The following is a 23,163-nucleotide window of genomic DNA, read 5'->3' on the forward strand; positions in this document are numbered from 1 at the left end:
TGAAATATGAATATGTTGGTATACGTAGCCTTGATCTATGGGCCATCTATATTATGGAGTATGATTTTTTGCACAGGTTTAATGAAAAGAAATCCAGAATTTAGATCGTTTTGAACATTTTAGTCATGCACTTCTAACTTTCATACTGTAGAAAACCAAGTTGTGGGCAAAGCTACGTTAAGAGATACTCTATATCAAAGATCAAATCTAAAGAATTATTTTTACATTGCAGTCTATTTGTCCATATTTGAGTAATTTCAACTAAGGGACATTAGAATCGGATTTGTATCCCCATTGACATGTGCTCTGCAATACTTAATGATCCATAAAGGGGAATATTTGTAGCTCAGAATTGAAATGAGGAGTCCTTGGTGCTCTCTAGCTTGGTTGTTTTCTTGCAGACATCTCATTACCCAAACTAGGTAGCATCATTAGTGCTAGGGTTACCTAGCTGAAGTAATGAAACTTCTGCAAGAAAACAACCAAGTTCAGAGAGCGCTGATGGCCCCTGACACATAATTATTTTAGCAAATATAGTATGACTAGGCCAGGGGTAGGAAACCTTGGCTCTGTTATGACTCGTGGACTTCAACTCCCATTATTCCTGAGTCAGCATGGGGGAACTATGGCCCCTTCATGACTTGCAGACTTCAACTTCCAGAATTCCTGAGCCAGCATGGCTCAGCTTGGAAACCTTGGCTGGCTCAGGAATTCTGGGAGTTGAAGTCCACGAATCATAAAAGAGCCAAGGTTGCCTACCCCTGGACTAGGCTATATATTTATTTACTTTTCTCTGTTCTTTCATTTTGATAAAGGTAATGGTAGACCACATCATTGGACCATTAGAAAAAAGAAGTTGGTATAAGTCAAATAACTAGAATGGGGTAGTTTTTTAATTAGGCTGGAATAAAATGTATCTTTTTTTAAAAAGAAAAAGACTAGGTTTTATTTTCTTGAGCTAATTATGATAAAGATTATGTCAATAGGATGTAGGTCTTTTTTTTTTATTACAGAGTGCTGCTTTGTGATTTTCAAACCCAGGAAAGGAAAGTGATTAACAAGGAACATTTAATTGGATAATGCACAAATTAGGAAAGGGGAAAAAAAATGTCACCGGTAAGAGGAAGAAGCAGCTATTTTCAATTATGAGAAAAATCCTGATGTGATTTGCTTGAAATGTATTGTTGGTCAGAGATAGTGTGGCATACAAGATATAAATTAATGCAGTGAACATTAAGAGAAACCCATCACTGGTCATAAAAGAAGAAGAAGGAAAAAATGTTTAGATTTTGCCACATGTACCCGGTCTCTAAAAGTTTAATAAACCATGTTTTCCTTGAAGTGTGCTAGCACAGGCTGCTTGAACATCTGTGCTACATCTCTGTCTTTGTTCAAATGGTAAAGGAAAACAAAAGTTACAATTAAGTGAAACTTTCATTACACCCAAACCGAGGAGTATGGTTAATTACTTCTGAACATAAGCCAGACTTTACAAGCTATCTTTAAAACTTAATATAAAATTGGCTTCAGATCTTGGATTGTTTTATTTTTTATTTTTTTAATTAGGAAGCTGTGCATAATTTCTTGAGGCTAGGGAGAAAGATAGCAGGGAAGGTTACGGGGTCCATCAGCTAGCTGCAAATGGCCATCGTGGATTAAGCTGGGATTAATGTGTTATTATGTCGTGCAAAAGGCTTAAGATTGTTTAGATTCTAAACAGGGCAATGAAATAAAATATCGGACTCGGATGCATTTATAATATTGAAAATTCTGCAGAAAGCTGATAAACCAGTTGAAACTGATGGCTTATATACATATTTGGTAATTGCCTGTATGATGGTCTTTTCTCGCAGTTTCCTGCCTCAATGTTGAGCAGTAATAGAAGCTTCTGGAAATTCATAATGTTCCTCATCTGCACACCTTTATCTTCCTATTATACCTGCCTATTAAGAGAGCAATTTTGAAATCCCTGGCCAAAACTATCTGCAAAGCTGAATAAAAGAAGCTGGCACGGAGTGAAAAGTGTGTTGATTAGACCATTTGAGATAATACAAAGCCATTTGTTTCTTATAAAAAGACCTTCAGAGAGTGCAGTAAATGATGAAACATGTGATTCACAAATGATGTGAAATCCTGCACATAAAACATGCGTCGCAACCGTACACACCTTTTGTGAGCAGTTGACAGTTTATTTCTTCATCCTTAAAGCCAAACTGATTTTGAGCGTCATTAGCAAAGAATGAGAGCTTGATGAATCATCTAGCAATCTATGGGTTCCCATATTGCTTAATGTATGCAGTATAGGAAGCTACCGCTTTGAATTCTGTATTGGGTTCAACAGTCACAATATTGCTTCCGCATCGGTGTGAAACACCGTGGCAGTTCACCAGTAGGACCAATCTCTGGCATTTTTTCCTTTTGTCTCATAAAGGAAGTGTATTCAAAGAGGCATACATTTGTGGTGCCGTTTAGCTGTAAAATATGGGGCCATTGTCAGCCCTTCATTTTTGTAAGATGAAAAAGAGAAATCACCCATAGTGGGTGGACAGGCAATTAACCCACGGTGATTATCAACAAAAGAAACAGAAGTGACCCACGGGATAGATGGGAGAGAGGAGCAAAGTGCTGTCCCATCTGTAGGCGTATCACAAAATTGTGACTATTGGCCAAGTGGAGATCAGATCTGGAAGAAACTAGTTTTTGAAGGATAAGTTAAATATCCTAGGATCTAACGATGGAGTCAAATGCAACCTGTTAATTCTTTTTAAAGGGATTTATTTATTAATACTATAAGATACAAAAATGCAAAATAAAATAGTAGGAAAGATAGGGGGAGGGAAAAGAGAAAGGAAAAGTGTAGGAAAAAGGGGAAAAAGAAACAAAAAGCATTGACTTCCGACTCCCGTTGGTGCAGCAGAATAAGATGATAGCATCAAACCTCAGCTTTTTAACTTTTACATAATAGTATAAACTTGCCATTTCTATAACAACAAACCTATCCAATCGGTACAAATGCAACCTGTTAAAGTTGATCACTGTTAAATCAGGAGCAAGGACAGCATTCAAAAGCACTACGAGTTTATTTATGCTATCCATTTATAAGAATCTGAACTACCAGTGACCAAGGCAAATTGGCGCCAGATAAAAGTCAATGGACTTCAAGGGGGGGAGGGGCTGGACTTAGGTCGGTTATGGGGGCACAAAGACACCAAACTGATGATGCATTTAACCCTGCCCTCGGTCTCAGCCGGGTCATTCCTACAATTAATAATATATCAGCAGACCCGAATAAAAATAAATGTTTTTCCATACCAGGCAACAAAGCAGCCGATCCTGCCATGTATTTCCAGAAATACAGCATAAATCTTTCCAGGCTTCCTTAAGTGTTCACACACCAGCCTTCTTACTTCATCCTCCATGATGTTTTTTTTTTTTCCTCTCAAGATTTAGCTGAAGGTCATGTCTTTGCAAAGAAGGGGAGTGGGATTTACCAGCAATCAGGGGATATTAATACTTTATTAGAACCTGTCACTAGGATCATTCACAGCGATCTGTCAGGTTGGAGAAATATTTGATTTTTTCTCTTTTTTTCCTTTCCTTTTCTTTTTTTTTCCCTCCTCCCCACCTCTTTGTTAGGATGTCAATCTGTTTTATTCAGGTTTTGATATATTGGTGTTGTTTGAACCAGCCGAATTGTATTCATAAATTGTTGATTGTTGATTCTTCATTCATGACTTTACTCTGTCTGCTTTAAAAACTGCTGAAGGAGGGATAATCATTGGGGGGGGGTGTTTTGTCCATAAATTGTCTATTTATGTGGAAAGTAGACATCTCTGTCTAAGTCATCTCACTGTGAGGACAAACAGAATTTATGTCTTTGGATTTTTGAAAGGCAATAGGTAACTTAAACAAATTGCTTTGGTTCTACGGTCAAACGATGGGAATGATACTACATGTTATCTAAAAAAGTACAGGTACTCCTCAACTTACGAACGCACACGGGATCAGAATTTTTGTTGCCAGGCAAGGTGTTTTTAAATGAGTTGCACCTGGTTCGATGGCATCGTTTTTGAGAGAATCACTGTAGTTGTTAAAGTGAAGCTGGCTTCCTCCCATTGACTTTGTTTGACAGAAATCAGCTAGGAAGTCTGCAGATGGCAACCCCATGACTCTGGGACAGCGCAACTGTCATAAATACATGCCAGTTGCCAAGTGCCCAATCATCTGACTATGACCCTGGTTGTAAGTCACCTCTTTTTCAGGGCCATTGTAACTTTGAATGGTTGCTAAATGAATACTGTATTTTCCGGCATATAAGACGACTTTCTAAAGTGTGGAAATCGGCACTGAAGTTGCCGGTCGTCTTATACGCTGAGTTGTCTTATACGCCGGAAATTATGGTAGTTTCCAGGGTATAAGATGACTTTCTAGGCATGACTTTCTAAAGTGTGGAAATCAGCGCCGAAGTCAGGGGTCGTCTTATACGCCCGGTCGCTTATACACCGGAAAATATGGTAGTTGGAAATTGAGGATTAATCATTAGTTTACAGCAGGGTTAGGCAACCTCAGCTCAGGAATTCTGGGAGCTGAAGTCCATGAGCCATAAAAGAGCCGAGGTTGCCTAACCCTGGTTTAGAGGTAATGAAGGATCCTAGAACATCTCAGGTTCTGTTTGCTCTCCCTCCGTCTTCGTTTTTGTGGTTGCGTATGGATTTTATATTCAAAGGAACAAAATATTCAAGTCAAAAGTCAGAGGCAGTATTTAATAGCAAAGATCTAAGGAACACATTGCATGCATAAAATGGAGATCTTTTCCAACAGATGCCACATGACGATGACTTAATGCAAATCTGATAGCAAGTTAAATCAAAAGTTTTTTGTACAGAACTAAGAAATTAATACTTTTTATTAGAATTATGCCCAAGCGGTATAGATTTTCTGATTTTGTGCAGGCCAAAAACAGCTTTAACATCAAACAATTATGCTGCTTTTGTTTCCTTATCTGAATAAATAGCTGATGAATAATTTCCTATTCCTCGTACACCCCCTTTATGCAAAAATAAGATGAAGCTTCTGAAATTATTATGACAAAAGTAAGTACTGTGTAGTTTCAGATAAATAGCTGAACTTTTTAATTCTTAATCTCATTTCCCCTTTTTCATATCTATCCCAGGTAGCCTGTGCATATTTTATTAAAAGAAATAAGACCAGCTACAAACATCTCAATTTAAAATTAAAGCTAAAACAACTTTCTCATATACATTTTTTATTTTTAGAGTTTTTAAACCACTGAATAAGTAGTTCTTTGCACAGGGAGTTATGTTCAAAATGTTTATAACTTTCCTTTTCAAGTAACAATTTCTAAAAGATGGCAAACGATAATTGAGTTAGCTCAAAAGATTTATAGGGAGTCATTTACTGAAAGTTGAGCTGAGCTGAGTTGGTGATTATCCCCTACAGTTGTGGAAACGGTAATGATGGCTTTACCGATCTATAAACTTTAGATTATTTTTATAAATTGAAAGTTGCTTTTTAGCAATTATAAAAAAGTTGTTAGTGAAGAAAAAAGAAGCTCCAGAGATCTGATTTTTGAGTTGTACAACAAAACCCAATTGGATTTTAGTAAAAAAAGATTTATAAACTTGGTTTTATTAACAGTGCTTTCAGTATCACTGTAGGTACTCCTTGACATATAATGGTGATGGAGGCTGCCCATTATGATGGTAGTCTTCAAGTTACAACACACCACCCCATAAAAGGCACTTATAACTTGGTTCCAAAGATCCAACAGTGCTCTCCCTGGTCATGTGGGTGCTTAGCAACCGGCCAACATTTATTGTGTTTGTAATGTCTTTTAGTCACAACTAGGGAAATTCTAGGATTTGAAGCCCACACATTTTAAAGTTGCTGAATTTGAAAAACATCCATTTATCGTATTCCTCCTGAACATTTTGCCAGCCTGACAAACAAAACACTTCAACAAATAAACAAGAGGTCATCTGAGGTCTGTGTTGTGTTTTTCACACACACCCCACACGTTCATGTACCTACACGCTTAGAATTCGGAGAAAAAACATCATCCCTAAGGTATTAAGTGCTTTATAAAAATAATACCGTTGGATTTCTTTATATGTCATCCTGAAGATGAATTTAATTGTTGAAGGAAATGAATGAATTTGTATCCAGGCAACCTAATGGAGGAGGAGACAGCTGCTTAAATGTGGTATTGAATAATGTTAAAAGGCTAATAGTAAAGAAATTCCTTCTTCCTTCTTTCTTTGAAAGAATAACTACAGAAATAAAAGCTGAAGAACTCTGTTTTCTGTTCATTTCCTCTGCAAACTACAACTGGTTGCAAAGGCTTGATTGTTTGCCTATCTTTAATTAAGTGTGGGTAAAACATGATGATGGAGACATCGTTTCTGGAAGCTAACTTGCTGATTTGTTCAATACAATGTTTTATAACTTCATAAGAACAGAATTTAGAGCTGACAATCACCTGGAGGAGATGTAAAGCCATGCAGAACTGACCTCGGGTTATTAGACAATATTACACAATAACACAACTTCGGTTGCACGGAGATTTCATCATGCAGTCTTCACTACAGCGTTCCAGAGATAGAGCCCTCCGTGGCCACATGAGCTGACGTGGCCCCAGGTTCTCTGTTGAGGATGATTGCTACTGTGGGTACCATAACTTGACTGTTCCCTTTTGCATCCCTTGGTTTGTACGTACCACACAGAAAAAAGATATTTTGAGCTACTGAACTTTTTCCAAAAGTTCTTCAAGCAACTGATCTTCTGAGAGGCAGTGAACTATTTGATCGTGGCAACAGCAGCAGCTGAACAATGATCTCAGCCACTGCAGACAATTGAACAGAGCCAAGAGATCAGCTCTTGTGTGGTCTTGTATGCCCCATCATAATTTTACGACAAGAGGGACCTTTGTATTAGTAACTCAGGTTTTACCTCTGATGGTAGCCTGTAATGTATACAATTAGTCCTCGAATTATGACCACAGAATTTCTGTTGCTAAGCACAGTGGTTCTTAAGTGAGTCGTGCTCAATTTTATGTTTTTGTTTTTTTTTTACCTGCAGTTTTTAAGTCAATCATGTGGTCATTAAGCAACTCCATCTTCTCCCGTTGACTTTGCTTGTTGGAAGCTGGTTGGCAAGGCTGCCGATGGTGATCACGTGACCATGGGATGCTGCAACCGTCATTGAAACATGCCAGTTGCCGAGCCCTCAAATTTTGATCACGTGACTATAGAGATGCTCCAATCCTAAGTGCCATTGTAACTTCAATCACTAAACTTTGATCGCTAAACACTGTAACATTTTTTGGGGGGTGGGGTGGGAAGATGGATTAGTAGCTTTAGTTATTGTGTATGTCTTTTAAGTAATTGTATTGTAAATGTATTTTCAGAACTGCAGGAGACATCTACAAATCAATAATAGTGCTGAGGTTTGCATTTTCAACAAGAACAATGGGCTGTGGGGGAAGGCAACATTTTTTTTTTTTTCTGTGAACATCATTGCTTTGCTTGCAGAAAAATGTGCAGGCACATTGTCCACTGCACCTAGAACTGACTGCAGATTTGTTGCCCCTGTTTTTTTTTTTCTGTTAAAAACAACAAAACAAAATTTAAAAAAAAAAAGAAAATTTCTTCCGTGTCAAAGAGCATAGTCAATCAAGAAAATCTTATTAAGGTGTCAGTATGCCCAATGAATATTTCAGAACAAATGCCATATATCCTGAATATGGTAGCTCTCCTAGCATCAGTGTCAACTTTACTAAGAGGAGGAATTATTTCTCAGACAAAATGGCATAAATATTGCAAACGGTTGGAGCTATGGAGAGTCTCTAGAGTCACTCGCTATATTCTCTTCTGCAAAATAAAAAATAAAAATGCTGCACTGAGGTCTCCTTGAAAAGGGAAAGAGCTTTTATAGGAAAACTTCACCAAAGTGGACTTCTCTGCTTTCTTTTAGTACTGAAATAACATCATTATGCAAAAGGCACTCAAATCTTTATCGTTCTTCTAAGAGCAACTGGTATGAAGTCGGTTTTTGAGATAACTCGATTTGAAATTTACTTTCTGAGGAAATATTAGCATGGCTTTTATGATGATGATGATGATGAATAGGCAGTGCTTGCTTGTAACTATTGCTTATCCTTATATCAGGTTGTATGTGGGTGAGCCTAGAAGACCAAGAACTATTTAAAAAAATGAAACAATTGATAGAGATAGTCCTTGAGTTACGACCACAGTTGAGTCCAAAATTTCTGTCGCTAAGTGAGATGTTTGTTGAGTGCCTTTTGCCCCATTTGACGACCTTCCCTGCCATAAATTGTTAAGTGAATGGCTGCAGTTGTTAAATTAGTCACACGGTTGTTAAGTGAATTTGGCTTTCCCATGGACTTTGCTTGGCATAAAGCGGCAAAAAGGGATCACATGACTGTCACAAACACGAGTCAGTTGCCAAGTGTCTGTAGCTCATGTGACCATGGAGGATCCTGCAATGGTCGTAAGTGTGAAAAACGATAAGTCACTTTTTTTTCAGCGTCCTTGTAACTTTGAATGGTCATTAAATGAACTGTTTTAAGTCGAGGACTACCTGTATCTAAAAAGCTGGGTGATCATTGAAAGAATTCAAAACTCCAAGAGAAGAACGTGGAGCATCGTTTTCTGTGAGATGCTAGCAGGTGTTTGTGAAAATTAAATGTCTGTGATTCTTACTCGTCTGTTAAAGGATTTATCCTATAAAGTACCTTCCCAGGGGAAGGTGAGTCAACCTATCTAATCATTGGTTTAGGTAGCTGTCTCCTTTGCTTAGGACACAAGCAATGTCGGGCTATTGTCAACACTACTTTGCATCTCTGCGGGTATAATTTTTAATGTTTAAATCAACATGGGATGTTCCCTAAGCAAAAAAGGCAGGTTGTGTTTTTATTAATTAAACAAAAAAGAAAGTGCTGCTAAGTGTGTGTACGCTTTGAGAAAGTGTAAGGGAGAAATGCTAAAGTCCTTTAATTGAATGACTGACATAATAATTTTGAAGGATTAAACTTGTTGGACTGCTGGAATTAAGAATTAGCGGTGATCCGTTAGTCATACAAATCAAACATTTTTGCTTGTTGATTTGTACTGATATGTGATTATGAGTGTGGAAGCTAATCTTTTCTCACCTAGGAGTGGTCAATTAGATGGCACAGATTCTGGGCTTTCGTGTAAAAATTTATCTGAGCATAGATCATGAGACTGTGTAAATGTTAGTGCAATTAGTTATGTAAAAATTGGACAATTTAGAATCGAAGAAACTAATGGCTTGGGGCAATCTGAGGAACCATCTTGTCTCATTCATATAATCCTATCCTACCCACCCAGTTAGGCAGGGAAGGTATATTGAAGATCTTGTTGATAAAGAATTAGAACAGAATACATCTGGAAGGGACCTTGGAGGTCTTCTAGTCCAGCCCCCTGCTCAAGCAGGAGAACCTATATACCATCTCAAGTGATGGTCTAGCCAGGGGTAGGCAACCTTGGCTCTTTTATGACTCATGGACTTCAATTCCCAGAATTCCTGAGCCAGCATGGCTGGCTGCTGGCTCAGGAATTCTGGGAATTGAAGTCCACGAGTCATAAAAGAGCCAAGGTTGCCTACCCCTGGCCTAGCCTTTTCTTAAAACCCCCCCAGTGATGGAGCCAATTTTCATTGGCAGGATAGTTTTGAGAACAAACGGATAAAAACCATAAGTGTGCTGTGTGTATCACCTTGAGCTCAGAGAAGAGCTTTTGATAAATAATAAAAAAAAATATTTTTGCAATTTTCGATTTTACACACTGGGGTGAGACGCTTACCCTTTAAAATTCCTTATTCAAGCATTTTATCCTCTACTCTACCTTGTCACCACCGGTGTTCACTATTTTGCTTTGTCTTAACATTATAACTGTTAAATTGTGTAGAGGTAATGTTTAATGGAGTTCAGTAATTGAGTTAATGATCAGGTGTGAGAGTACATTAAGTCGAATGCAGCTGTTAATTTTCAAAACCCATGTGTTTCCAGATTTTGGGATAGGCTGATAGTGAAGTTTTAGTTAATTAAGTCTCTGAACCATTACAATCTTCTTTTGGGTTTTCCTTGTCACCAGAACAATTGGCTGTGTTTAATTTCCTCTACCTTTATCATTCACATTGGCAAATGTCATTGTTACAAGTGCAGGTATTAAGCAGGTGTCATAATAAAATCATCCTTTCTCAGGGATCCATTAATTTCAGGGATGTGCAGTACCACAGCATCCTTTTTCCTCAACTGCACATGGAGCTCATCACATAAGCATAATCTGGAAAACAATCTCTTACAGCATGTTGCATCAGCTTTTCTCTCCGTCTTGAATAAACAAATATGTGATGGCTCACAAAATAGATCTCCGTATTCATCGAAAACAAAATCCCGGTTGCTTGCCAACAGGTTTAATATAGACACTTGGTTTTATTTTGTTTTGTGAAGCATTTAACTCTGCCTTCTCCAACACCTGTACCCCCTTCCCAGTTCCCTTGGCTGTGTTTTAAATTAAGCTGCCTTGATTGTGGAAGAAGTCAAACGCAGCTTGGAGTTGTGTGGCTGCATACCAGTAGGAGGCCCTAACATGCTGAGATAGAAATTGTGGGTATTAGAGACAACCAGCTGAGTAGGGCTGGGATGATGGAAAGAATGGACGATTCTCCAGTCTGTTTTGGAATTGGTGGAAACTCTCAGTTTGCCCAATTGGAACCTAGTCTTAGCAACAACATCTTTTAGACCCCAAAGCAAACTTCCGATGTTACCCTTTGTGGGTCTTATCCCATTCTTTTGAACGTGCACGTTCACTTGATATTTTGTTGTTTTAATTAAGCAAGGTCTTAAGAAAAATGTAGAAAACCAACTCTGGCATTTTAAAGGTTTCTGTGTATGTAAATAACCAAGGACGCTGCTTTTGCTTTGTAGAGGACAAGACTGTGGAGAATGTGGAGGAAAAGAAGATAATAATGCCCAAGAAGAAAGTTAAAGAATTGAGAATATTGGATGGGAAGACTGCCCAAAATTTGTGTATGTAATATATTCATTTTTATTCAGGGCTCATTTGAGCTATTTTTCTCCAGCCTTTTCAAAAATAATATAATATGGTTTGATACTTAGAGGTAAACTATTACCGTAAATGCCGGCGTATAAGACGACTTCCGCGAGCGCTGAAATCGGCGCCAAAGACGGGGGTCGTCTTATACGCCGAGTCGTCTTATACGCCGGAAATACTGGTAGTTTCCGGCGTATAAGACGACGTTCTAGGAATGCGGCCCGGCTATAAAGACGGGGGTCGTCTTATACGCCGGGTCGCCTAATACGCCGGCATATACGGTATAGGAATGGATTATATTGTCTTCTCTGCCCTTCTTTCCATTAGCGGTATCCTCTGAAGATGCCATTTCTTCAGCAGAAATGGATGAAAATAGACGTGTAATAATGATCTTAGCTCTGTTTTGACTAGTGTAGGTATGGTTGCCCCCTCATTAGGACTTGGGTTCATTTTGATGGTGGTGTTTTCTTTCATAAATCTTAAGAATTAAAGCAGTAGAACTTAACCGCATATGCCAGTGAAACATGGACACTAACCTCACAATCGATACAAAAGCTATGAATGGCGCAAAGAGCCATGGAAAGATACACACAAGATAGAAAGACCCACACATGAATTAGAGCAGAGGTCCTCAACCTTGGCAACTTTAAGACTTGTGGACTTCAACTCCCAGAATTTCTCAACCAACTTTGCTCAGTCCACAAGTCTTAAAGTTGCCAAGGTTGGAGACCCCTGGATTAGAGAACAAACAAAAGTATACGATATCATCAAGAGGTGAAATGGAAACGGGCTGGTCACATAGCAGAAGAACTGATGGCAGATGGACCAAGGCAGCCATAGAATGGATCCCACTTGATAAAAAACGTCCACGAAAGAGACCTAAAACAAGATGGATTGCTGACATCAGCAAGTATGGCGGGCCCAATTGGCAAAAGAAAGCTCAGAACCGTATTGGTTGGAAATATGTAGAACAGGCCTTCATCCTGCACTGGATAGACAATGGCTAAAATGTATGTGTGTATATGTGTGTGTATATATACACACGTGTGTATATATACACACATACACAAATACATAAATACACACATACTCTGATATAGTTAAAACATAAAAGCAGCATTGTCAGATATTGTACATCTATCCCCAGACTTGTACCATGTTGCCTACATTTCTTAAGTTTTTTTAATTCTTCACGCCATAACTTCCTTGTATAAAATGGTGTTTTATTTTATGCAATGTATAAAATGGATAGAAACTTGTCTTCAAATTAAGAGTTCTGGATAAAAGCCATACTTTTCGCCATAAAATGTGCAAGAGGCGCTCATTTAATGTCCTCTCTCAAATTACGATGGTGTGTCATTTCAGCTATTTTCCTGGGATCTTTCCGCATGCCTTACGAAGAAATAAAACACATTATATTAGAAGTAGATGAAGCAAAACTGAGTGAAGCATTAATTCAGGTAAGTTACTATGCCATTTTCTTTAAACCAAATTTAACTCTTTTATGAAGCTCTGTGGGCATGTCAAGCTGGAAGTTAAAGTTTGTTAAAGTTTGCTTCAAATGTCAAAATTATGTGTCCTGAAGGGTGGGGGTGGGGGGTTAAAATTCTGATTTATGACAAAGGTAATATGCTGAAAATTTTCACTACAGATAATCCTTAAAATAGGGAGGAACAAATCCGGTTGATCCAAATGGAAGGATGGCCCAGCAGGGAACAGTAGGACCACACTCACAAATATGCATGTTGATTCATAATAATTTAAAAATCCTGTTTAGCATGCTGTAACAATCTAATCATTTGTGTCATCATCTCAATATTTTAGTTAGGGTGAATTTTGCTTCAGCATATCTAGAAAACCTGGGATGACAGATAACAAGAATCAGAAATAGACAACAGTGGAGTAGCTTGATCTTTTATGAAGTATTCCTATGCTTCGTATAATAATTATATATGTATGTATGTACCGTAAATGCCGGCGTATAAGGCGACTTCTGCGAGCGCTGAAATCGGCGCCAAAGACGGGGGTCGTCTTATACTCCGAGTCGTCTTATACGCCGGAAATACTGGTAGTTTCCGGCGTATAAGATGACGTTCTAGGAATGCGACCCGGCTATAAAGATGGGGTTCGTCTTATACGCTGGGTCGCCTTGTACGCCGGCATATACGATATGTATGTATGTATGTATGTATGTATGTATGTATATGTATATGTGTGTGTATATATGTATATGTGTGTAGGTCTTTGGTTATTCGGGTTTTCTCCTGTGTCAAATTGGAAGTGTCTTGGCGACGTTTCGACGAAGTCTCATTCGTCATCTTCAGGCTGGTGTTTTCGGCTTCGTGCTTCTATGTGTGTGTATATATAATAAGCAGTCATATTGAACAATTGTTCAATATAACAATCCAGAGTCTGTTAGAAATTACTTTGAATTGGAAACAAAGCTTTCATTTGAATTGGTGAAAGAGCTCATCTCTATATGTTATGATAGGTTTAATAATGAAAACCCACAAGAACGCCCAAGTACGGTATCACTTAATGAGTTGTTTTGAGACAGGAAAGAAAGGTGATATTTTTGAATGCAAGAAAGGGCACCTGTTTCAATATTTTCACTTAACTAACCTTTAAGTGTGCAATTAACATTTACAGAAAATAAGCTTCTGTTAAATTATTGCAGAAATGGGAAAAGTACTTAAGTGATGTCTCGGTTCTGTTTAACGGGCAGTTTTTAACGTCGCTGTTCTGACAGGCCTGCAAAATTAGAGAGATGAAACATGAGGGATTGAGTAGGTTGTTTTTCGATACTGTCACAAATACCTTCTTTTCACTTTCTCTAGTTAGATGTGTGGATTCTACTCAGAATTTTTTGTTGTAAAATGTTTAAATGAATGTGTGGCGATAGATTGGGCTCATGTGTGGAGTAAGACCTGAAAACTACACAAAGCCACCTCGTAAGGCAGATTTCATAGTTTGAAAGTTGTCGCTTTCCTTGTTCTTAGCTGCTCTGATGACGTTTCAATCCATTTTTCTGAATGGAAGCAGTAACCAGCTCTGGAAGATAATGGTTGAGCTCAAGCACTCTTTATTCCATCTGAGGTTGATTACAGATAGTCCTTGACTTAACGACCACAATTGAGCGCCAGATTTTTGTTGCTAAGCGAGACAATTGTTAAGTGAGCTTTGCCTCCCTTTACAATCTTTCTTGCCCTAGCTGTTAAATGAATCACTGCAGCCGCTAAGTTAGTAACATGATTGTAAAGTGAACCTGGCTTCCCCATGGAGTTTGCTTGTCAAAAGGTGATAAATGGAGATCACAGCAACATTCATAAAAATGGGAGCCCATTGCCAAGTATCTGAATTTTGATCCCCTGACCCTGGAGTTGCTAGAACGGTCATACATGTAAAAAAATGGTCACTTTTTTCAGTGTTGTTGTTAACATCAAACAGTCACTAAATGAATGGTTGCGAATCAGGGACTATCTACAGTTATTGAAATCAAGCACTCTTCATTGCATCCACCGTTGATTATTTGAGTATCATGGACCCCATAACTGTCTTCGCAGCAGTTACAGGGATAAGGAGTTTGAAAGCTGCTGACAGTTGGTGAAATGTTTGCTAACGATAGTTGGTTGTCATATAAAATATTATTTTTTCTTTCAGCTTAGTGAGAGTGAAAGAGCTCCCAGTGTCCTGATGTAGCAGGTGTTGATGAATTGCATTCACACCATGCTCCGGTGTATTTATAAAATTATTTCATTCTGCCTGATGTGTAGGAAACAGAAAAGCCAGTCAGTGATACATTAAAAGCGACCTCAGATCTAGTTTCCAAGCTATTCGATGTGGCATGTATTTTATTTTAAGTTTCTCCTTATACTCTCACAGCTTATCCACCCCACAGAAGTGCTTTGAGCATATATATATATATATATACTGTATACTGTGCTAAGCAATACACTATTTCATGGAAACAACAGACAGCTTAGAATTGCAGCACACCCTTCTTCCTGGATCAGTCAGTGGGTGCTGATGAATGTCTTCCATTTTTGAATGTTTGCAGTTGACCCTAGAGCATAAGGTCAGCATACATTTTCCTTCCAAACCACAAGGAGGATTTTAGCTTTAGCACTGTTAGGGAAAATGGCATTATATTCACAATAGGTTCCATGTAATTGTTATGCTTCCCATGTGTTAGGTGAGGGAGAGAACATTCAGGCCAGAGAACTAAGAATTATTGAGCAGTTGACATCAAGACACTTTTAAAAGTTTGTAATAATCCCAACTGGGTACAAACGCCCACTGACAGGTCTTTAATTCAGTTCTGATGTTGAATGTTGATCCTCCTCTGTTTCTGTATTTTTTGGACCATCTCTCTTTATCTTCTTGCAAACTCTACGCTCAAGCTTTCTCTCATTTTCATTTTATACCTAGTCCTTGCCATCCAAGGTACACACAGTATTGCGCTTTGGAGGTGCTACACCCCTCCTCCCCTAAATAATAAATAAAATAAATCAAGGTTGATGAAAGAAAATGCTTTTAATAAATGTGCAATGATCAGGGTGTGTTTTAATAGCAATAGCACTCAGACTTATATACCGCTTCGTAGTGCTTTGCAGCTCTCTCTAAGCAGTTTACAGAGTCAGCACATTTGCCCCAACAATCCCTGTCCTCATTTTACTGATCTTGGAAAGAGGGAAGGCTCAGTGAACCTTTAGCTCCTTCTGGATCAAACTCCAGACTGTGGAGTGCAATACTGCACTCTAACCACTGTGTCACCAGAGCTTTTAGGATTAGTTAGGATTTTTCCTTTCAGAATCTTTCTGAAGCAGCCATTATTATTACTTTTTTTTATCATCCAAGTCTTCCAAAATATATTCCAGCTGAACCCCTTAGTAAACATATTCTGGTATAACAATCACAACAGCAACGACAGCTGCCTGGAAAAGAATTTGACCAGTGATGGCTCCAGAATCTGGAATAAAGGATGCCTGATGAAACAATTTGTAATTGTTTCGATATAAGGCTTTATTGAACCATTCTTCAGAAGGGGATGAATAGGAAATATAATTTCATGATTCACACCGAAGTCCCTATTTGGAATGGACGCTGTCATGAATATATGGAAAGAAACCACTGGCGTGTTTCTGGTGTAGAGTCTCATATTTCAAGGTTATAGTATCACCTCATTATATTTGGAGCCAGGATATACACAACCCTTCGCTAAAAACATGGCAGAAATGTTTTCAGTATATTGAATGGGTGGTGAATTAAATAAGTCCCAAACAGTGACTATGTGGGGATTGCCTGCCTGTGAATTATGAAAAAAATAATTGCTCCATGGATATTAAAATAATCCTTTGAAGTTATAATGCCTTTTGCAAGTTTAGGACATTAAAGAGAGACAGTCTTTTAACTACCGCAAATCACTTTTTCATACTATTGGACACCGTTGTATGCTTGGAGAAAGATATGTGGGACAGTGTGAAGACCTCTAATTATTGTTCCCCCTTCCAAGAGAGAGAAGAGCAGTAATCCTAATTTCTGTTTCTCACATTAGAACTTGGTTAAGAATCTCCCTGAACAAAAAGAACTTAATGCCTTAGCTGAACTGAAGAATGAATATGATGATCTCTGTGAGTCAGAGCAGTTTGGAGTTGTGGTAAGTTGAATTGTGTCTCCTCTCCTCTCCTCTCCTCTCTCCTCTCCTCTCCTCTCCTCTCTTCTCCTCTCTCCCTTCTCTCCTCTCCCCTCTCCACTCTTCGCTCTCTGCTTCTGCTTCAAGACAGAAATTCTTTTAAAGTTGTATCCCAGAAAATAATTGTTCCTTCAAGTGTAACTCAACTTCTGGGGATTTGGGGGCACATCCATAAAGTCTTTTTTTTTTTTTTTGCAACATCACTTTCTTTTTGAGAGATTTGTTTCCTACTGTACACTCTAGCTAAAACTCTTAATCCTGCCTGGCCTTATTTGCCATGATGATCCTAGTTTTGCTAGATGTTACTACCTTGCTGGATCCCTAATCACTGGTCAAATGGTGTAATAGGTTGTGGAATTAAAGATATTTGGAATGTCTTTTTCCAACTTCGCTGCAGAATGGCCTGCAAGCATAAAAAGATTTTAATCCATTAATACTTCTTTAGGTTCTTGGGGAGGAAAAAAAGGGTCAGAGCAATGTTATAAAATACAAAATTACTTGGATATTTTCTTCTAGTAAGTTCCTCTAAGCTAGATATTACAGTTTTCATCAAAGCTAAAATATTGCTTCAAGGAAGGCTACGAGATACAGTCTAGGAAAAGAAAACTTCGTGGCAAGAAAAAAAAAGATATCACTCAATTTGAACTGCATTTCTTTATTAGCAGTTTTATAGGTGTTGATTGCAGCTACTCTGGTTTTGTTCCTGTTACACTGTCAAAAGTCTTTGTTTCTTTTGTACATTTATCTTCCCTTAGGGCTCCATCAAGACCAGTGAATGTCTTTTCCTTTAGAACAGAATTGCCATATTTTCTCACACTTGTCATTTAAGCTTCTTTTTGGTCTCTTTGGATTCCAAGATGTTCTAGGCTGAGTAAATTTTTCAGAGGCTGAACGCTTCATTCCATGTAGTGTAAAAGAAAAAAAAAAGTTGGATAAGATTAGAGCCAAACAACATCTTACATGATGAACTCCTGTGTAATTATCCAAATAATAGCCCACTGAAGAACCATCCCATTCATGGGAAAATTTTGCCGTGTTAAAACTTGTAGGGAATTCTTAATTTATTCAAACAGCCCTATTTTGGGGACGGAGTGTTAATCTCTGACAGTTGTTCTACTTATCTGCAAATCCGCCGCTTACACACAAATGCATTTTTATTATTGTTTTATGTCTGGCAAAAAAATTCTGCCAGACCTGGGAAAGATTCTCCTGTTTATGGATCACAGAGCACATATATCAGTGGAAAGTGATGAAGAGCTAAAGAATGCTATTCCACCTTCACTGCCTTTTTATTTCCATGTAACCTCTTGGGTGTAAAACTTAATTCCAATGCATTTTTTCAAGGTAGTCTTAAGCCTCCGACGATGTTTTCAGCCTTTTCTCTCAAGATTTGCTCATACGGGCTCAAATACACTCATGATAGCTAAATCTTTCAGAATAATTTCTAATCTTATTTTGCCTCATACTGTATTCTTTGAAGAAAAAAAAATATATTTTAATTTAGGCTTTGGTGAGAGAAGTTGCCTAAAGAGGGGGAAAGGGGGGGGTCAAATAAGAGACAACCTAACCCAGAGCTGGATAAGAGACAGAGAAAGAGAGCAAGAGAGTAAGGATAGCCACTTCCCTAGAGCAGTGATGGCGAACCTTTTAGAGACCGAGTGCCCAAACTGCAACCCAAAACCCACTTATGCATCGTCGGGTGCCAGGTGGGTGTGGCCCATTGGCTGGGTGTGACCAATTGGGTGGGCGTGGCCAATTGGGTGGGCATAGCTGTGGTGGTAACAGCAGACGGGATGGGACTAAAAAAGTTCAATCAATCAATTCCAACTTTGCAAGATCTTTTTTTCCCGCGAGAAGTTGAAATTGACTGATTGAACCTTTTTTTTTTTTTTTTGCACATGACGGCGGAGGCCTAAAGCGAAAAGGTTTTATAAAACCCAGCTGAAGGCCTCGGATTGGGCGACAGCGCACGTGACCACAGAGAGGGCTCTGAGTGCCGCCTCTGGCACCCGTGCCATAGGTTCACCATCACTGTCCTAGAGCCTCCCAGGCATATCCATTTGGGTGAAAGTAGTAAGAATTCACTGTGGCAAGATTCTGTTAATTGTATGTAAGCAAATAAAGGACTGAACATTGGCTAGATGGTTCTATATTGTTCTTGAGCTTACTCAAGTGTTACCCAGATGTATTGATACCAGACATCTAAGTCCATTTTTTAACTGAAAACCAACTTCAAACGAGATATAAAGTGAAGATTTGAGTGAGCAACTGTCTATTGCTTTCCTTGCTGTTGCCTCTATAAGGTGAAAATACAGTGATAACAACAAAGCTACCAATGTTTTGGATCAAAAATAATACACAAATTACTATGAGAACAACTGTTAGGAGTAGGTATGTTGTAAGAGCATTGCCAGTGTTGTTTCCTGAAGCTTGTATGTCATTTTTTTTTTTGTTAAAGAATATATGTAAGTTCACAGTATATACTTTCCCATACATAGGCATCTATAAAATGTGTTGTTTGTTACAGTCTTGTTAAATGATGGAATTAGAGGATCACATTGTTGCTATACAAATACATGGAACTTTTCAAAGGTCCTATACTGCTTATAAAATCTGATCATTTTTATAGATTCCTCTTATTTAGCCTGCAGTTAAAAATCGCATCATTGCTAAAAGGACTCCTGCTTATAATAATCTGAGCCCTGGTGCTTAAAAATTATAGATTGGTTGCAATTTGTATCTGACGGTGCGAGGTTGTTTTCTTTCTTCAGAATGCACACACCTATTTGCATATACAAATTAGGTAAGTTAATGATTAATATAAGGCTTTAATTGGATAATCAATATACCCATCAAATCCAATAAAGGTCAAAATTAGATGTTTAAAATCCATTTAGAAAAGTCACACTTTCTAATTAGGTGACTTATTATAATAGTCTAATTAGCTTAATATTCTTATTTGTGCATGAAAATTGGAGCATCACATTTTCATTTAGATGAAACATTAAGATGAATTATATCTTCAAATTAGGTAACAGAATTTGGAAATGCATCCTAATATAAGAAAAAAAAGTTTTGCAGAGAATTTGAAGAAGATGAAACTGGATGATGGAAAACAAAGGAAAGTTGCTATAGCGATATCTTAAGCTTCAGATATGGAAACTGACATATTCAAAACTGTTTATAGTTTTGATGTTGCTTTAATGTTTGTTGTTTGAGATTTTTCTGATCCAAAGAAATAATCTAGTATTTAATAAGCACTTCCTGACATGCTTTATGAATTTCACCATGGTAATCTAAAGAAAGCATTAAAAACAAATATACAATTTAATTGTCACATACATATTTCAAGTACAATAATGTTGGTTATATTTATTCTTTCTCCGTTCTCGGTGCACTTTTCTAATTCATTCTCCTTTTCCTTCCTTGCTCTTGCTTAGTCCTTAATCTTTATTGGAAGATGAGAAAAAAAATATTAAGCAATATTTAGTTCTTCAATATTACAAGCCAGCTTCCTCAGCGCATAGATGCATGATTGGATTGCAACTCAATTTGGAGGAATTAACTTTTCTCAGTCTGACATGAATTTTAACTCCTTTCAAGAACACCATTTGACCTTCAGGATGACAGCAATATAACCCTCTTGAAGGAGATCCACCAGGGCGAAAGAGTCTGGTTATTTTAGGTGCTCAAAGAAGGAAACAGCCATTTGGAAATGCTTTAAAGTAGCAAAAGCATAAATCTGTCAGATGCTCTGTAGGGAAATAAAGTACTTGTAACAGCTTTTAAAAGCTATTGGTACTGCTTCCTCTTTTTAATATCGTGAAGAATCAGGTTGAAAAATGAAATTCCCCTGTTGCTATTTTGATGGACAGTGACTTCATAATACAACTAAAGCCTTGCATATTATGCCATTGCATTCAGTATCCCTGGATGCTTCGTGTAGTGAATCATAAAACCAGAATCTAAGTCTTAGGAAATGCAACATAGGATCATACAGTATCTGGCAACTGTCATAATTTTCAGTCAAATTGTTTTCCAGGCTTACAAGGCTTAGTGAGCTATAATTCTGCGGCGACCCTAAAAACATTTAGTAATTGTATCTGTTCACATCACCATTATTTGCACGGTGATTATGCTGTTACCAGCCATAATAGAAGCTCTGCAGTGGAGATCAACATCTTTCTTTAATGGAGATTGAATAGAGTTCTATAAATCTTCTTCAGCAGTGCATATATCACAGGGGCTTTGATTAAGCTAATAGTAAACTCAACACCCGGGTTTTGCTTCTGATGGTTATACTTCTTTAAAATGTATATAGAAATCTCTAAAATAATATCACCTTGGAAAATATCATCAAGAAAAAAAAGGGCATTGATAAACTATTTGGAGGAATAAAGTAAAGTGACAGGATATGTTGTAGCGGGGGAGAATAAATCACCAGCTAGTGTTCATTGTAATGTTTATTCAATATTCCAGGTTCACCCTTGTTTAATGAGCACTGTAAAGCTATTCTGTAATTGTATGTCAGCAAGTACAAACATTTGTGATTGTTCCTGGCAATGCAAAGTTGAGCAAAAATGCAAAGGCCAGATTTAAATTAAATGACGATATACATCAGTCATTGGTTTCATCGGTCCAGGTTTTGTTTCCTGGCTACTTTAGTTAGCTATGTTATTGATAAGATGACTTCTTTGCAAATTAAAAAAAAGGAAGTCATTTAATGTTAAAGGACTTTTAAGCTTGATATGGAAATGAATAAACAAATATGTATGGTGAAATGATTGGCGGAGGGGACCCCTTGTGAAAATGCTACCTTGCTGGCTAGAAAGCTTCAAGTGTTTGCTCATTTAAGTTGCCAGAATTCAAAATTTTCATCTCCCTCCCTCTCTTTCCATCTCTCTCTCTCTCTCTCTCTCTCTCTCTCTCTCTCTCTCTCTCTCCTTCCCTCTTTCTCTTTTCTCTTTCTTTCTCCCTCTCCCTCTCCCTCTCCCTCTCTCTCTCCTCTCTTTCCATCTCTCTCCCTCTCTCTATTTCTCTTCTCTCTTTCCATCTCCCTCTCTATCTCCTCTCTTTTTCTCTCCCTCCCTCCCTCTCTCCTCTCTTCCCATCTCTCTCCCTCTCCCTCCTTCCCTCTCTCTCTTGTCTCCTCTCTTTCCATCTTTCTCTTTCTTTCTCTCTTTCCATATCTCCTTCTTCCTCTCTCTCTCTCTTTCTCTCATCTGTCTGTCTGTCTATCTATCCATCCATCCATCCATCCATTAAATTAATTAAGCCTGGGGGCAATTTTTATTTTCCTTAGGTTGAAAAACCAACCCACCAGCCAGCCAGTCAACTAACAACTACCTAATTTAAATAAGTTGTACATCCCTCCACCCATGGAAAAATCCCCTAGAAATGTTGCCATTCATTTCTGTTTTGTTTTATTGTCTGAAGCACTCCCCCCCCCATATGTTCCCCCTCTTCCTTTCCAGATGAGCTCAGTGAAACTGCTGCAGCCTCGTCTCAACGGGATCCTTTTCAAGCTCACGTTTGAAGAGCACATCAACAACATCAAGCCTGGCATCATGGCTGTCACAATCGCGTGTGAGGAGCTGAAGAAGAGTGAAAGCTTCACTAAGCTTTTAGAACTTGTGCTGATGATTGGGAACTACATGAATTCCGGCTCAAGAAATGCCCAATCGCTGGGTTTTAATATCAGTTTCCTTTGCAAGGTGAGTGTGAACAGTATAAAATATATATTTTTCAAGTGTCAGTACATCTGCACCCACTTCCAAATCAATCAATCAATCAATCAATCAGTCTCTCTCTCTCTCTCTCTCTCTCTCTCTCTCTCTCTCTCTCTCTCTCTCATCTATCTATTTCTATCTATCTATCTGTCTGTCTATCTAGCTATATCTATCTATCTATCTATCTATCTATCTATCTATCTATCTATCTATCTATCTATCTATCTATCATCTATCATAGATATCTATGTTATGAAAAAGTTACTATTTAAATATTTTTTATACCCAGACACGGAGATGATTCAAGCATGGATTAACCTGATTTAGGGGACCCCCTGTCCATAATTAATACTGTGTGAATTACTGGGTGCATTTCTCTAAATTTAGTGTGCCGGACTTCCAAGGAGATAACTATCACAATGTCAATAGAATATCTTAAATGTATTTGTTGTGGTGCTGCTATCAGTAATCGCAATTACAACTAAGTCTTTGGAAAATGTACAATATGCCTTTGTATGGATTTGAATGAGACCATCAAGCTAATGGGTTTGGCCCAAGCGTCAAATTTTGTAGTTTCTCTCCCTGTTCTTCAATCACTAGTATTAAAGAGAAACTAAATTCATGT

General features: G+C 38.0%; 1 protein-coding gene across 9 annotated transcripts in view; it reads left to right on the forward strand.

Annotated features, from left to right (window-relative positions):
- The window catches only part of DIAPH2 (diaphanous related formin 2), a 245,997-nt gene that overhangs the window by 82,891 nt on the left and 139,943 nt on the right, over positions 1-23,163 (forward strand). For all 9 annotated transcript variants that reach the window (XR_005555093.1, XM_039330175.1, XM_039330184.1 and 6 more), the window contains 4 exons: positions 10,991-11,092; positions 12,483-12,577; positions 16,672-16,773; positions 22,284-22,523. Coding sequence is in view for 8 of the 9 variants with exons in the window: in XM_039330175.1 (XP_039186109.1) it covers positions 10,991-11,092; positions 12,483-12,577; positions 16,672-16,773; positions 22,284-22,523 (539 nt within the window). In the remaining variant the exon portion in view is untranslated. The remainder of the gene's footprint in view (positions 1-10,990; positions 11,093-12,482; positions 12,578-16,671; positions 16,774-22,283; positions 22,524-23,163) is intronic.

Source organism: Crotalus tigris, unplaced genomic scaffold, assembly GCF_016545835.1.
Source record: "Crotalus tigris isolate CLP2741 ecotype Arizona unplaced genomic scaffold, ASM1654583v1 scf7180000017622.5263843, whole genome shotgun sequence".
In the NCBI taxonomy this organism is placed as follows: domain Eukaryota; kingdom Metazoa; phylum Chordata; class Lepidosauria; order Squamata; family Viperidae; genus Crotalus; species Crotalus tigris.